At 28.4% G+C, this 14,292-nt stretch overlaps 5 protein-coding genes and 2 long non-coding RNA genes across 8 annotated transcripts; 4 read left to right on the top strand and 3 right to left on the bottom strand.

The window, feature by feature from the left end:
- Positions 1-208: 208 nt before the first annotated feature.
- LOC132908587 (rab-like protein 3) lies at positions 209-1,751 on the bottom strand. Its single transcript, XM_060962704.1, has 5 exons — positions 1,482-1,751; positions 958-1,167; positions 732-880; positions 542-655; positions 209-473 (listed from the first exon to the last, which is right to left on the bottom strand). The coding sequence occupies exons 1-5, from the start codon at positions 1,525-1,527 to the stop codon at positions 294-296; spliced, it is 699 nt and encodes a 232-aa protein (XP_060818687.1). The 5' UTR covers positions 1,528-1,751; the 3' UTR covers positions 209-293.
- Positions 1,752-2,015: 264 nt separating this feature from the next.
- LOC132908569 (general transcription factor IIE subunit 1) lies at positions 2,016-4,149 on the top strand. The gene is made up of 7 exons (XM_060962662.1): positions 2,016-2,335; positions 2,407-2,573; positions 2,640-2,768; positions 2,964-3,190; positions 3,263-3,467; positions 3,537-3,765; positions 3,860-4,149. The coding sequence occupies exons 1-7, from the start codon at positions 2,209-2,211 to the stop codon at positions 4,033-4,035; spliced, it is 1,260 nt and encodes a 419-aa protein (XP_060818645.1). The 5' UTR covers positions 2,016-2,208; the 3' UTR covers positions 4,036-4,149.
- Positions 4,150-4,216: 67 nt separating this feature from the next.
- LOC132908571 (arrestin homolog) lies at positions 4,217-6,742 on the bottom strand. Its single transcript, XM_060962666.1, has 7 exons — positions 6,591-6,742; positions 6,340-6,461; positions 5,907-6,206; positions 5,590-5,817; positions 5,315-5,503; positions 5,064-5,232; positions 4,217-4,935 (listed from the first exon to the last, which is right to left on the bottom strand). Exons 1-7 carry the CDS (start codon positions 6,655-6,657, stop codon positions 4,790-4,792), a joined length of 1,221 nt encoding a protein of 406 aa, XP_060818649.1. The 5' UTR covers positions 6,658-6,742; the 3' UTR covers positions 4,217-4,789.
- Positions 6,743-6,816: 74 nt separating this feature from the next.
- Positions 6,817-7,305, top strand: LOC132908597 (uncharacterized). The gene is made up of 2 exons (XR_009658379.1): positions 6,817-7,172; positions 7,255-7,305. It is a non-coding gene; the product is annotated as an uncharacterized LOC132908597 (long non-coding RNA).
- Positions 7,040-10,680, bottom strand: LOC132908591 (akirin-2). Its single transcript, XM_060962708.1, has 5 exons — positions 10,161-10,680; positions 9,455-9,654; positions 9,223-9,385; positions 9,073-9,132; positions 7,040-8,951 (listed from the first exon to the last, which is right to left on the bottom strand). The coding sequence occupies exons 1-4, from the start codon at positions 10,336-10,338 to the stop codon at positions 9,122-9,124; spliced, it is 552 nt and encodes a 183-aa protein (XP_060818691.1). The 5' UTR covers positions 10,339-10,680; the 3' UTR covers positions 7,040-8,951; positions 9,073-9,121.
- LOC132908596 (uncharacterized) lies at positions 7,611-9,579 on the top strand. Its single transcript, XR_009658378.1, has 2 exons — positions 7,611-7,749; positions 9,126-9,579. It is a non-coding gene; the product is annotated as an uncharacterized LOC132908596 (long non-coding RNA).
- Positions 10,681-11,317: 637 nt separating the features above from the next.
- Positions 11,318-14,189, top strand: LOC132908588 (acyl-protein thioesterase 2). Of its 2 annotated transcripts, none has more exons than XM_060962705.1 (7): positions 11,318-11,510; positions 11,862-11,893; positions 11,967-12,032; positions 12,159-12,206; positions 12,316-12,562; positions 12,638-12,802; positions 12,889-14,189. In XM_060962705.1, the coding sequence occupies exons 1-7, from the start codon at positions 11,457-11,459 to the stop codon at positions 12,934-12,936; spliced, it is 660 nt and encodes a 219-aa protein (XP_060818688.1). In that variant the 5' UTR covers positions 11,318-11,456; the 3' UTR covers positions 12,937-14,189. The 2 variants fall into 2 exon arrangements, with proteins under 2 accessions (XP_060818688.1, XP_060818689.1); XM_060962706.1 differs by lacking the exon at positions 11,318-11,510 and adding an exon at positions 11,606-11,624.
- Positions 14,190-14,292: the final 103 nt, after the last annotated feature.

Genomic DNA, 14,292 nt, shown 5'->3' with positions numbered 1-14,292 from the left:
AAAATACTATTCATTTTTCAATATTTTAATTAAATAAATGTTCTTAAGCCTAATTATATAAGAAATAATACGTTTAATATTTTAATTCAAAATGTATAATTTTATTATATTTTGTATATAAATAACACTATTTTATATAGTTATATAACATCTTAACACTATTTTCAAAATAATTATTTATAACATTTCATTTTAATGACTTGCACTCTGCTGTAAATTAGGAATGTAATACAAGAAATTTAGGAACGAAAATTCTATTAATGTTAAAGTAGACATGATGAATTTTCTGAATTTCAATCATTATGATAAATTTTAGAACTGTATGGAGCACTATACATTGGCAGTCTTCGTTTGTCAGAATTGATTCCTTCTTTTAACGAATAATAACGTCTTTCAATAACTTTATCAAAAAACCTACTCAATTTAACAGAAGAGCTAGAACCAGCAGCTAGTGATCTCACTTGATGACAATCCTAAGAAGAATGTTAACTTGAAAACAATAATATCAGTGTGTAATAATTTAAAAAAATAAATGATATACCAAAAATATTTCATCAGCACCACATTCTTCTGCAATAGTTGAAGAACGTCTATGTACATTTGATCTGACTTCAGCAACTAGATCTAATTTTGTACCAATAACTAAAATTGGTATCTAAAAAAGTAATTTTATTTGCACAAAAGAACATGATAAAAAATTATACAATTACGTCAAAAATAATTAACATTACCTGTGTAGATCCTACAAATTTTTCAGGATCAAAATCATCAAATGGCTTTGATTTCATATAATTATTATCTTTACTCAAAACTTCTTCAAGCCATTTTTGAAGATTTTGCTGTGATTTTCTGTTTGTTAAATCATGAACTAATATGATACCTGTATTGTTAATAATGATTGATGATTTCTAAATTTTTTACTTTAAATCCTTAATGTTATATATTTCATGTTTATACCATTTGTAGGATTATAAAAAACAGATCTTGTATTTTTATGACTTTGACTTCCTCCAATATCCCATAATTCAATAAAATATCTTCTCTGATTAGGAGTTCCTTCTTTATATTCATGTAATTTAACTTCCACTGAGCAACCTATAGTCCATGAAGGATTCCTAATAGGTTGTTGTTGACATATTAAATGTGTTAATGATGTTTTTCCAACGCCTAGATATAAGAAAGGAAGAATATTTAACAATTATTTAATCGTAAGGAGTTACATATACATAGGTGTAAAAAAAAAGAAAAAAAAATAGATAACCTACAAATAATGTCATAAAAATATGTATGAAATACATCAGATATAATTTTTTGTAAATTAAGGAATTAAATAAGCTTGAAAAATATATTCTAGTAATAAATATGACATTTATGTTGTAATTAACACGAAATACTAAATAATAATAGATAGATAAACAAAATAACAGATACTGACAATAACAAAAAGATATTATAGAATTGCTTCATATACATATCCTTACCAGAATCACCAACAACAATAATCTTAACTTTATCGATTGCAGCCATCAATAATTTTTATGAAACTATATAAAAATGTACCTTTCTGTTTCTTTATTTCTGTTGTTTGACAGGTAGTTATTTGATAATTTTCTATTATGAATACATAACCTAAAAACTATTTTACTCATAAACAAGCGTCCGTTAGAACGGTGTTTTGTCATATTTAATCAAACAATGAAATAATGTATTTTGACTCGTTAGTTTTTTACTTCTTTTGAGAGAACATACAATTGATATTGTAATACATATTTTAATTTGCTTATACTCGTATTTAATCAAAATATTTAATGATAAATGTACTATTTAAATTACTTTAAAGGTTAATATTTTGTTACAAATTAACCTTAAAATTATAAATTGTGCGAAATTCTTTTATTATTATTATTATTTATTGTACTCTAGGCCCAGAGCCAATTACAAGGATTTTCACATTCTCGTTTTTGGTTTCTTACATTATATTAGAAAAATGTAATGTATCTTATATTAAATTTAAATTGCATGAAATATATAATTAAAAATAGCATTATTCCAAGATAATTAAAAAGTTAATAAAATGCTAACACGTTGTAAAATGTATTGTACAAGTGGAAAAATACATATAATTTATCTACAGATTAATAATAGGGTTTAATAACTTGTACAAATTTTTTCAGTACTAATATTTTATTATATGTAATTAAACACAAGATGAGCGGTGAAGAAAGACTTGTTACAGAAGTTCCCAGTAGTTTAAAACAATTAGCACGTTTAGTAGTACGTGGGTTTTATACAATAGAAGATGCTTTAATTGTTGATATGCTAGTTAGAAATCCATGTAAGTGAATTGGATATAAGTTATCTATTATACTATCGCAAATGCATGATTATATTATTATGTTTTATTAGGTATGAAAGAAGATGACATTTGTGAACTGTTAAAATTTGAACGCAAGATGTTAAGAGCTAGAATATCTACATTACGTAATGATAAATTTATACAAGTTAGATTAAAAATGGAAACTGGATCAGATGGAAAAGCACAAAAAGTCAACTATTATTTTATTAATTATAAGGTAAAACAAAATATTTAACCTCCATTGTTCTTATCAAGCAAATTATTGTACATTTTTATATTTTAGACTTTTGTAAATGTAGTAAAATATAAACTAGATTTAATGAGAAAAAGAATGGAAACTGAAGAAAGAGATGCAACTAGTAGGGCCAGTTTTAAATGTACAAATTGTTTAAAAACGTTTACTGATCTTGAGGTATGTAAATTATTTATAAATTGTACAGTGTTTTTCAAAGTTTTCAGTTGTATAATATGTAAAAGTAAAAAGAACAAAATATGAAGTAAATTTGAGAAACACAACTTTATTACCTCATAAACCTAGTGACAATAGAATACTTATTATTATTATAATATAATATAATATAATAATTATTATTATAATATAATATAGGCAGATCAATTATTTGATATGACTACTGGTGAATTTAGATGTACATATTGCCGTGAAGTAGTGGAAGAAGACCAATCTGCCCTTCCTAAAAAAGATTCAAGACTATTATTAGCTAAATTCAATGAACAACTAGAACCTCTTTATATTTTATTAAGGGAGGTAGAAGGTATTAAATTAGCTCCTGAAATATTGGAACCTGAACCAGTTGATATAAATACAATTAAAGGGTATAGATTTTTAATGGAATTATTAATAATATGCCAAAATTCTTGAATATTATTTATATCTTCTCCTTTTAGTATTGATACAAGGAAACCAAGCAGTCTAAGAGCGCCTGGTGAGCAGTGGTCTGGTGAAGCTACCAGATCATCAGGTTTCATGGTGGAAGATACAAGAGTAGATGTTACAATTGGTGATGATTGTATCGATGATAATGCAGCAAACAGGAGGAAGGAAAGACCAATTTGGATGATGGAAAGTACTGTTATTAACTCTGACTCACAGGTAAATTTTGTTTTAAAAATTTAGTACTAATGTTTTGTTATATCTTTCATTAATAATATTGCGATTTAGCCTGATGGAGTTAACACACAAGAAAACATTTTGGATAAAGCTGCAGCTACTGCTACTAATACTACATCAACCAATAACAAACAAGGTGAAGATATAATGTCTGTATTATTGGCTCATGAGAAAAAAGGAGGAACAAATTCAGCAGCTGCTATAAAGTCCGTATTACCTCAAGAATCTAGTGATAGCAGTGATAATGAAGAAGTTGCTGAAATGCAAGCTATTGATACAGGTATCATTTTCACAAAATGTTTAAAATGCATTGCAGAATTATTATATTAATATTATTATTTTAAAAAATATTCATATATACTAAATCTTTTTAGGAGAAGTAGAAACCATGGACTCTGAAGATGAAGATCTTGTACCAACTGTAACTGTTGCAGGAAAAACAGTAGCCATTGCAGATGTAAATGATGCGTTAATAGCAGAAATGACTCCCGTGGAGAAAGAAGCATATATTCAAGCATATCAAGAATATTATTCGCATATGTATGACTAATCAGAATACAGTCAACATTGGTAAATATTTAACGATGTTTTGTAAGACTGATTGACTGTTGTCTTGTAATATTTTGTATAATCATAAAATAAATAATTTTCTGGGTTTGGTAAATATTCATTCTCTTTATTTTCTTTTGAAGCAAATTTTTAACGAAATATAAAGCAAAAAAACTCAAAAATTAATATTTCGAAATTTTTATATTTCTCTTCTAATATACAGATATGGCTTAACAATGTCATTAGTTTGTAATAAACGAACATTTACAGACACGTTATAATCACCATAAATCAAAGATAATAACATACATGTCACTTCTGGTAAGGTGGGAAGATTTTAATCTTAATCGAATATAAGTTATTTATTAAGCTTACTTAATTTTTTTTTTTTTTTCGTCTTTATGTGAATTTCTAACCGACCACCACCACCGGGTAGAAATTATAAGACGATATAAATTTTTTTATAATGCTTTCCGTTTTTTTTGTACTTTTTTCTGTTACATCTTTCTTGATATATTAATAGTCGATTCTATATACCAATGAGCGCATATGGATATTATAATTTGTTTGCCTTCTGTACCTCTTATTATTCTTTCAATTCTTAGACATAACTCATATCAAAAGAATCCTAGAATCAACAAATTCTACGTATATGCATATAGTTCTACTATACTCTGTTTTAAATTTACTACAAAGAATTGTGAATCTAAGATTCTTTCAAAACAAGTATTTGTCCTTTTGCAAATGTTCCTTTTTTACTCTGGTTCATTTAAGCGCAAACGAGCAAAGTCTTCAAACACGATATTGTCATCATCATCATTCGAATAACAGGAATTCTCATATCGTGTCCTTTCAATACTCTTATTCTTTTTTAAAGTAGCCTTTTCTTTTTCTACAGTTCCTATAATAATAAAGTAATAGTTATAAATGCTATAATAAAATTTCGAAAATAAATTATTTCACTATTATTATTATCACATATATTTGATATTAAAATATTTAATATATGAAATAGTAAAATTTATTTACCAGGAGTTGGGTGCATTAGTTTAAATGGAACATCTGTAACTAATTCACCTCCTAAAGTGCCACAATTTAATTTTACTCGAATAGAGTAAGAGATGACAATGCCCATAGCATCACTAGGAGTTTTACCATCTGCTACCATAGTTGAAGATGCAAGATTCACATCATCATCCTATAATATCAACAAAAGTATATGAAAGTGTGAACAGCAATAAAAATGACATTTATTTTTAATTATGTTGCATGTTGCATACCTTTAAATGGCCATCAAGGGCAATTCCACGACGATCCTTATTGCTACTAGCTAATGGAACAAGATAAAATTGCTTTGTAAAGGATGCTCCAGGTGTGATTGGACAACCTTCACGTGTTTCTAAACTAGCCACGTGTCGAGAAAATTGAGTATTAACCATTGTCACCTCGCAGTGTTGTACCACAAAGAGCTAAAATATATAGATATTATAATTAACTGCTAGATACAATACCACTATTATTCCATTACATTATATATATATATATATGTATATACCTTAATATTTTTGACTGCCTTTCGAGAGTTGTTAGTAACTATGACATTTGCAGCTACTTTTTCTCCATGATAATAGATCTCCCTATCAAGTGTAACTTCCAGATTCAGTTTACCTTGAGAGAAGGTAAATCCTTTTGAAACAAGGGAGGTAGGTAATTTACGTCCTCTTGAAGGTGGAGCATATTGCAATTTCTTTATAGCTAATGCAACAGATGACCTTTTGTGTCCCTATATGAAAATTATAAATTACATACATTTTATATACATATAATATACATTATTAATAAATTAACATTTAACTATAATTAGAGTATTACCTTATCTTCTTCATGTTCACCAACATATATCCTGACAGTATATTCTACTCCTAATGGTTTTCCTTGATCATCATCTCCAGGTTGCAATGTAACAGAACTAGGAGAACTTTGTGGGAATTGAAATAAAAATGGATATGCATTTGCTCCAAGACGTTTCAGAAGACGTTCTTGAACAGGTGTCATATCTTGTTTTTCCCTCTTTATTGGAACTATTTGTTCCCGGCATATAACAAGTTCTTTGCTGAATTTGACACCCATAACTTCATCTTCCTCACGTCCATAGCGAAAAGTTGTTGTTACCTGAATAATAAAATAATAAATGGAATGACTTTTTCATGTGCAAAAAGATATATATGTACATAATGTATGATACTTAGATATGTATATATATACATAATCTTGTACATTAAAGTTCTTTATTCTTATTTCTTACCTGTCCATAAACTTTTCGTCCCTGAAGATAATCATTTTCAACAACAACAATGCCATCAATGGGATCTATGGTATCCAGATGATCAATGAAATCCCTTTTACCAAGATAAACTGTGACTTTCCCTGTAGATAGCAAGAAATCATGATTTTGAAAACAAACTGTGTCAAAGTAAAACTAATTCTTCTAATATTGTTTCTAAAAAAAAACTATTACATTTTTATATGTTGGTATTTTAATGCTTTATGACTTACCATTTGGAGTTGTTTTCTTGAATACCTTAATGGCTACAACAAAAGTCAAAAACAAGAAAGGAAACATTTGGCACCTTTTCTCCAATTAAATGAACTAGCAGAAGTTTGTTTCCCACCCAGAAGTGACAATCTCTTAGCAAGAACAGGGAACTTCATATAGTCTTGGAGGGGCTTCTTTCCTTGAAGCCATACTACTAATTGTATTAGTTTATTACACAAGTTAGTTAATGAGATTAGAACACATATCTAAGGATTTTGTTACGCATATTGTGGAACTGACTCAGTAGTTCATATACCTTCTACTAGAAAACATGGTCAAGCCCATCAGTAGTGTGAATTTATTTCATAATATATGAAATATTTTTTAAATTAATTTAATAAAAAGGTAGTATGTGCAGCTACATATATTCAGTTAATTTAAAAAGGCTAAAATAAAGAAGCACACGTGATCAGTCTTATATTTATATTTATTTCAATAATAAGTGCTTACATAATGTAATATGGAGGTATTTTAAATGAAATTAAATTCCTTGAATTCATAAGGAATCTCATCGGTATATTTTCACAAAATTTTTTTTAATGGTAAACAATATTTTTCTGAAGTAGATATTACTTATTGTTGACAATTAGAACCACTTATATTCCTTCCTTTTTTCACATTCAGCAGTCGGCAAACACTTGACGTATCATGTATATTGTTGTATGAAAGTATGAACACTAATATTGTGTTCCCAAATTGTTCTGGTAACTAAAAGACACCTTTTTGGGAATGAATAAGGCAATTCTTAATGCCCCCTTTCAAAATGTGATTTTGCAGGTAGGGAATTAAAATTTTGTCAATATATAAATGTTAGGTAATAATAAAAATAAATCATAACATGGTCACAGTAATTCTTTTAGCTAAATACTTCTTCATGCCTAATGGTTTTTTAAAATGAGTGAATGTCATCTTATAATAAAACAAAATGCATGCAGCAACCAAGAAAGCCTCATTCATATTACATTTAAACTGTTTTTTTAAATACCAAAAAAAGCAAGGAAACGCGAGATATGATATAAAAATGAAGGGTTATAAACTAAAAATTTAAAAATCGATAACATTAGATAATATATAGTAGAATTATCGCGATAAACATGTCTAATAACAGGCACAATAAAGGTATACGTATTATATATCCATTATTTACTGCTTTATTATGCTAAAGAAAGTCGTTGCTACCAGGGAACAGAAATATTTGCGAAATTTTATGAAATCTTTATTTCAAATATCCATTTTTGACAATATGTTCGTACAATGCTACATACTATACCTTATCTTGAATTCTTTACAAATTTTTATATTTGTATTTTAAACAAGATGATGTTTTTGCTAAAAAAAAAGCTAACACATAATAAAAACTCAACAAATTTAAGTAATATGACAAATCAATAATCTATTCATGAATAATTTATTTGAGATTTCAAGGATTAATTCTTAATCTCAAAAAGGAACAAAGTATTATTGATAATTTAGTTCTACAAGTTATGTACGTCATTTAAGTTCGAACACATTCATATTTGGGGAAATGTTGCTTACATTGAAAATTTACATATGCAGTAAATTATACACACAAAAACAAATATTTCATATCGCAATGGTTAAAATAAGATTCTCAAAATACATTGCGTATATTTATCTTATATTTTACAAAAATTAAATATAACTAAGATTCAACGAAAACAACTTTCCCCAATAGATATATGTTTTAATTATGTAATCTCTCTTCATATGCACAGTACTTTCTGCCAAAAACCTCAATATACAGTTTTATGTTTGCATTACAAGAGTATTCGCATATGGTTGAGCAATACCTAATACATGTATTATTAAATTAACAAGGAATTATTTGCATCATTGCTTGTCATTTCTTAACACATGCTGTTAAAATGTGCAAGAAATGAACATTTCTTTTTAATCTATTTTTAATCAGTTACGTGATATTACAGAACCCTGTGCAAGTCAAGTTCTTGACTCCAAGCATAGTCATGCACTGTATATAACTCCTACATGTATTCATGTTTGTACATAACTAAAATCTCGTTACAGTTCCCTGATACCAGCGCATTTCTAACATCGGCCAGTACAAATATTGTTAGTTTCAATAGTATACACTGTAGATTTTTGTAGTATGATTGCTGTTTACTGCAAACCTACTAAACTTACATCACTAATTTTTTTCTTTTTTCTTTTTTATGTTTTTACCAGAAACATTTTTCTCAATGTAAGTCGTAGTTTGAATTTTTTAAAGTTGTTCTTGAACAAGGTGGTGCTGCATAGCTCGATTTAAATTTCAAGCAAAATTTTTCTCACATGGTAGAAATCTATAATAATAAGAAAAACTAATAGAAAAGCTTATTAAACTTGTTAAGAAATGAAACAATTCTTTTACATAATTGATATCAGGCATATGATTCAATCTGATGTTAACATTACATATCTCACCTAATATTCTTCACAGAAACATAGTATCCTTATAAATAAGAATCTTGTTTTAGGATAGATCTGAAACATTACACAAAATTAATATGAAATATATTTCAAAATATAAGGAAAATATTCTCAGAAATCAACAAATTAATTAATATTACTTACAACTTGGCGCAGCTGCAGATTCAAATCTCTTTTGTATCTGATCATAGGTAAATTTAACAAAAGCATCATATTGCTCAGAAAGCTTCATATTTAAGATATGATCATATTCTTCCCGAATCTGTGTCTCCTGCTCTTTAAGCATTCGTTCACAAATCAATCCCACCTATAAAATCATTTAATTGATCAGACTTCCTGTTTGATAAACTAATTAAAGTTTTAAGTTATAAGTAACCTGTCTGAATGTAAATAAAGGTTTCTCTTTTCCACTAGGGTTATAACTACATGAATTTGAACCACAAGCAGATGGGCTTGAAGGACTGGCAGGACCTTCCATATCTGAAGAATCACCAGTATTGTTTTGAGGACTAAAATGCAATTGTTTGCGCCGATGCAGTCTCCGGATCTCTTCTCTTATATTGGCAGCCATCTTTTCTATATACAAAAAGATTATTTTTATTCAAAATATTGTATTTTTCTAGCGACCTCTAAAGCAATATAATTTTTAAGGTAACTCTAAACAATAAATGTACTTTTTAGAAGTTATGTCAAAATATCAATAATTTATAACAAAAATTAATTACTGGGATGAAGCAATCAAAAAATGCTAGGAATATGGTAAATTCAAACATAAATACTACAACTTTTAAGTGTTTTATTTTAATAATTGACCCATAATATCATAAAACCAAATAATTTCTAAAAACATGAACGTTTATAAATAAGGAAAAAAGGGGAGTTGATTTTCCATGTCCGTTACTACATTACCATATGATTTACGCATCTTCCCCTACCTAAACGCCGCACCTTCCCTCCCCCTTTTAAACGTCGTGAATTCAAGTTTTAAATCGCTGATATTTAACCATCCTTTCTCTGTCGTATCGTGGTAAGAAAGAATGAAATAGAAAAAAGAAAAATGGCCGTAACTTATAAGTAATTACCAGGCGTCAGTTTATGGGTTACTTCGCCAAAAGGCGAAGGATTCTGTGGCCTGGAATTAGCTTGAGTGGATGTACCGGGGGAAACACACATTGGTACACATCTTCGTCGTTTACTAGGACGACCATGACTATGTACCGGGTCGAACTCCAAAGATCTCTTTAGAGTGGCGCAGGCCATTTCTCTCCTTTACCGTCCTGTTCACAACTGACACTCAGATTATGGGCTTAGCCCGCGAGCTACGATGATTATGCCGAAAAATACAGCAAAACCACCGTATACGCGCACTGCCTGAGTAGTTTCTTTAACTGCACTCTAATTCTTCTATCTTCCTTCGTGTCGATCCCCTCGGATTTCTTCGTATTCTGACTAGGCTGCACCAAAACAAACACTGCGGTAAAACAATATGGCTGGCAACCACGGTTTGTCGGCTAGGAACGACCACGGAACGAATGTCTCAACCATTAAAGCACCATCTTTTCACTGGTCACTACTTGCATTCCGAAATGTATACGTCGCAGGCTCAACTAACTTGAGACTCTTCGATTCTGATTGGTCAATATGTTGCATGGTGGCGTTTCTTTGCATTTCCTTCTTCTGATGTATTTTAATTGAAATTCAAAAATCAAAGATTCGGCTGCTTCTAACATATAAATTGTTTTTCTCAAAGTACAATAGCTTTGATATATGTTTTCTTTTATAAATCCACAACTTCCATAAGAATTAACTAATATTTTGGGAGGAATTATTTTTTTTCTAGAGACAGGAATCTTTAAGTTTATTCAAATGGAAAGTGCATTTGGAAAATTGCAACAATATTTATGAAATTTTCTTCCTATTCAATTTGCACAGAGATTTTAGTTTCTTTTCAATATAATCAGTGGTTCGTTTAAGAAAAGGATTTTAATTGTAACACTTCTAGGAAATGTATATTCTTTGACAGCTATACATACATTGTTATGAATATTAATCTGTAATTATTTGACAATTTCAAACGATTTGTGAAGGATAGTTTACAGAAAATTAGATATTTTACCACGTCACTGATGATAATAAAGTATTTTGTAATTATGCTTTGACAATGGGCAATTTTTCAGGTTTGCGTAATAATTTAGATTTTCATTTAAAAGCAGATTCGTAAAGCATGCGCATAACTTTTGTCCACCCCTCTCTTTTCGCTTTAGGGAATTTCAAGCAGTGTCAAGAAGGATCTTCCGCCATTCTATATTTACGATTTTTACCGAATTGCTATACGTTTTATCCGTTTTCTTGCAGCCCGTCCAAAAAAGCGAGGAATAATGACAACAGTGAATCCTGTGGTGATAGCAGCTACGGCCAGGCATACAGCGACAGTAAGCGGAAAATCTCTTCAAGATGTCTCATTTTTGGTTATGCCAGGCGCAAAGTGATTTTTAATTAACCATAAGTTAATTATTCTTGACATAATTTTATCATACAAACTCTAAGTATATGTTTGATATTTTTATAACTCTAGGTTTCTTTTATATTTGAGATTTGAATTATTTTTTTAAATTAAAATCTATCAGTATCAAAAATAATTTTCAAAAAATTAATACTGTAGTGTTAAATACTTCTATTCAATAAATACGCACATGGTTTGAAGAAGTAGAAGAAATTAATAATATACGTTCTTATAGCTGATTTTATTATTTCTAAATAGTATAATTCTATTTTTGTTTCAGCTTATATTTTTCCATGGATTGGGTGATACAGGGTAAATAGCAATTTTTATGATTATATAATATATCAATTTTATAATCTCTTAATTTATTTAATGTATTTTATAGTCATGGTTGGGCTAGCTCAATGGGAGCAGTAAGATCTCCTCACATTAAAGTTATTTGTCCAACTGCGTATGTATAATTGATATAAAAATAACACTATATGACTCAATAAGAGCTCTTAGTAATTTTATCTAAGTACCTTTTTTTTAACTTTTATCTAGGTAGTAAATATATCATTTAGCTTTATCATTTTAGGCCTACAATGCCAGTAACATTAAATGCAGGGTTTAGAATGCCTTCTTGGTAAGTAAGTAATATGTAATATAATAAATTAATTTACAATTCTTATTAATCATATAAAATTATATAATAATTCATTAATAATAAATAATATGTATATCAATAAATGTAGGTTTGATTTACGATCTTTGGAACCAAGTGGGCCTGAAGATGAAGAAGGTATTCGCAGAGCTGCAGAAATGGTACATTCTTTAATTGCAGAAGAAGTTGCAGCAGGAATACCCACAAAACGTATTGTTCTTGGAGGTTTTAGTCAGGGTGGTGCTCTTGCTATATATAGTGCTCTTACATTTCCAGAACCTTTAGCTGGTGTTATAGCTTTATCAGCTTGGCTTCCTTTGCATCAAAAATTCCCTGCTGTGTGTATATTCACACTACGTTCATGCTTAATATTTTACAATATCATAACATTTATAACATTGCATATCTTATAGGATGCAATAGGAAATAAAAATACTCCACTACTGCAATGTCATGGTGATTGTGATCCAATAGTGCCATACAGATGGGGTCAATTGACTGCATCAGTTCTCAAACAATTTATGACACAAACAGAATTCAAAACATATAGAGGGATGATGCATGCGTCTTGTGATGAGGTAAGCAGCATCTTAGCTTTCATAAAATTTCTGTATTGTAATTATTTCATATAATAATCATCTTCAAATAATAATCACTTCCACAGGAAATGCGCGACATGAAGAAATTCATTGAAAAAGTTTTGAAGCCGTAATAGTTTAATTAAATATATTAATATTTTAAACATTAAACTTATTACTTTACTGTTCTTTATTAAAAATTAATTACTTCCAACTTTTTCACTGTTACTTAATTCTAGCGCTTGGTGAAGGAGTAAAGACAGCAGTAGGTGGAGTGTTGTAGGTGGAAATGTTTTTAATCTAAAAAAAAAAAGCAAGCAGAAATAGCAATGAATTTATCATTTGTGTAAATTATATCTGAATGAACTACTTCTGTTTTATGATACCAAAGTTACTATTGTAATATTCCCAGTTTCTAATTTTACAAAATGAATTAACAATCACAAGATTCTTATATCTAATTCTAAATGCTTTAATATATATAGAAGATAATAATATTAAGGTGTAGCAAATTATTTTAAGTGCATTTCTTTTTATAGAATTGTAATTTTTTTAATTTGCATTGTGCACTTTGTATAATGTTAAATAATTTTTAATTCAAACACTTTCTATCTTTCTGATAGAAAAAATTCATTAGTTATTTCCGGATAAAGCTTCCTCTTCTTAATGGATATAATAATATCCAATAGTTTAATTTTATTGCGTTTACGTTTAATTAAAACGTTTAAAAGCCTTAAGTTATAAAAGCATTTAAATATTCTTTATAAAATTAAATATATATACATATATTCATTTACGTTTCATGTAAGTTATATATAATGTACAAATACACTGCTATTTATGAAATAATAATTTTTGTAGAAATATCTAGGGACAGTAATATGGCCATGTAATCTGTGATTACAAAATATAATTTTGAAATCAGTGAAATCGATAATTTTTAGTATGTGCAAGTGCTAGTCGTGAAGAAATATATATGTCAAATATGATAACATTGTGAACATGTGTATAGTGCAGAAGTACTATCTTTATAGGTCTCATATTTTAGGTTTACCGAAATGGTACTATTAAGAATGAAAAGAATTGCGATTATAATCAGTTACAAAACAAGTATTTAACTGAAAAGCAATACTAGCTGTGTAATAAAAAATAAGGATCATCATTTGTAACATTTACTTGTATTATTAAAACAGAATGGATCATACTTGTTAAACAGCTACTTTTCTTCTTTGATATTTATTTAAGAACGTATGATATAAATATTGTAAATATAAAATTAGTTGTCTTATGTCGTACCATCTCTATGTGTCTAAGATAATCTTTTCATTTGAAAACTTTGCTGTATATATTATTACTGCAGAATAATAAATTTTTTGATTTGTGTAAATTGTTTGAAAACATATATTTCACTAACAATATTAAATCAAATAACTTATTGTTATCTATAAAATACACTGAAATATGAAATAGATATATTCAAGATTTTTAAA

The sequence above is a fragment of the Bombus pascuorum genome, chromosome 7 (genome assembly GCF_905332965.1).
Source record: "Bombus pascuorum chromosome 7, iyBomPasc1.1, whole genome shotgun sequence".
NCBI classification, from domain to species: domain Eukaryota; kingdom Metazoa; phylum Arthropoda; class Insecta; order Hymenoptera; family Apidae; genus Bombus; species Bombus pascuorum.
The sequence above is the reverse complement of the archived record's forward strand: the minus strand, read 5'-3'. Positions and strand labels throughout refer to the sequence as shown.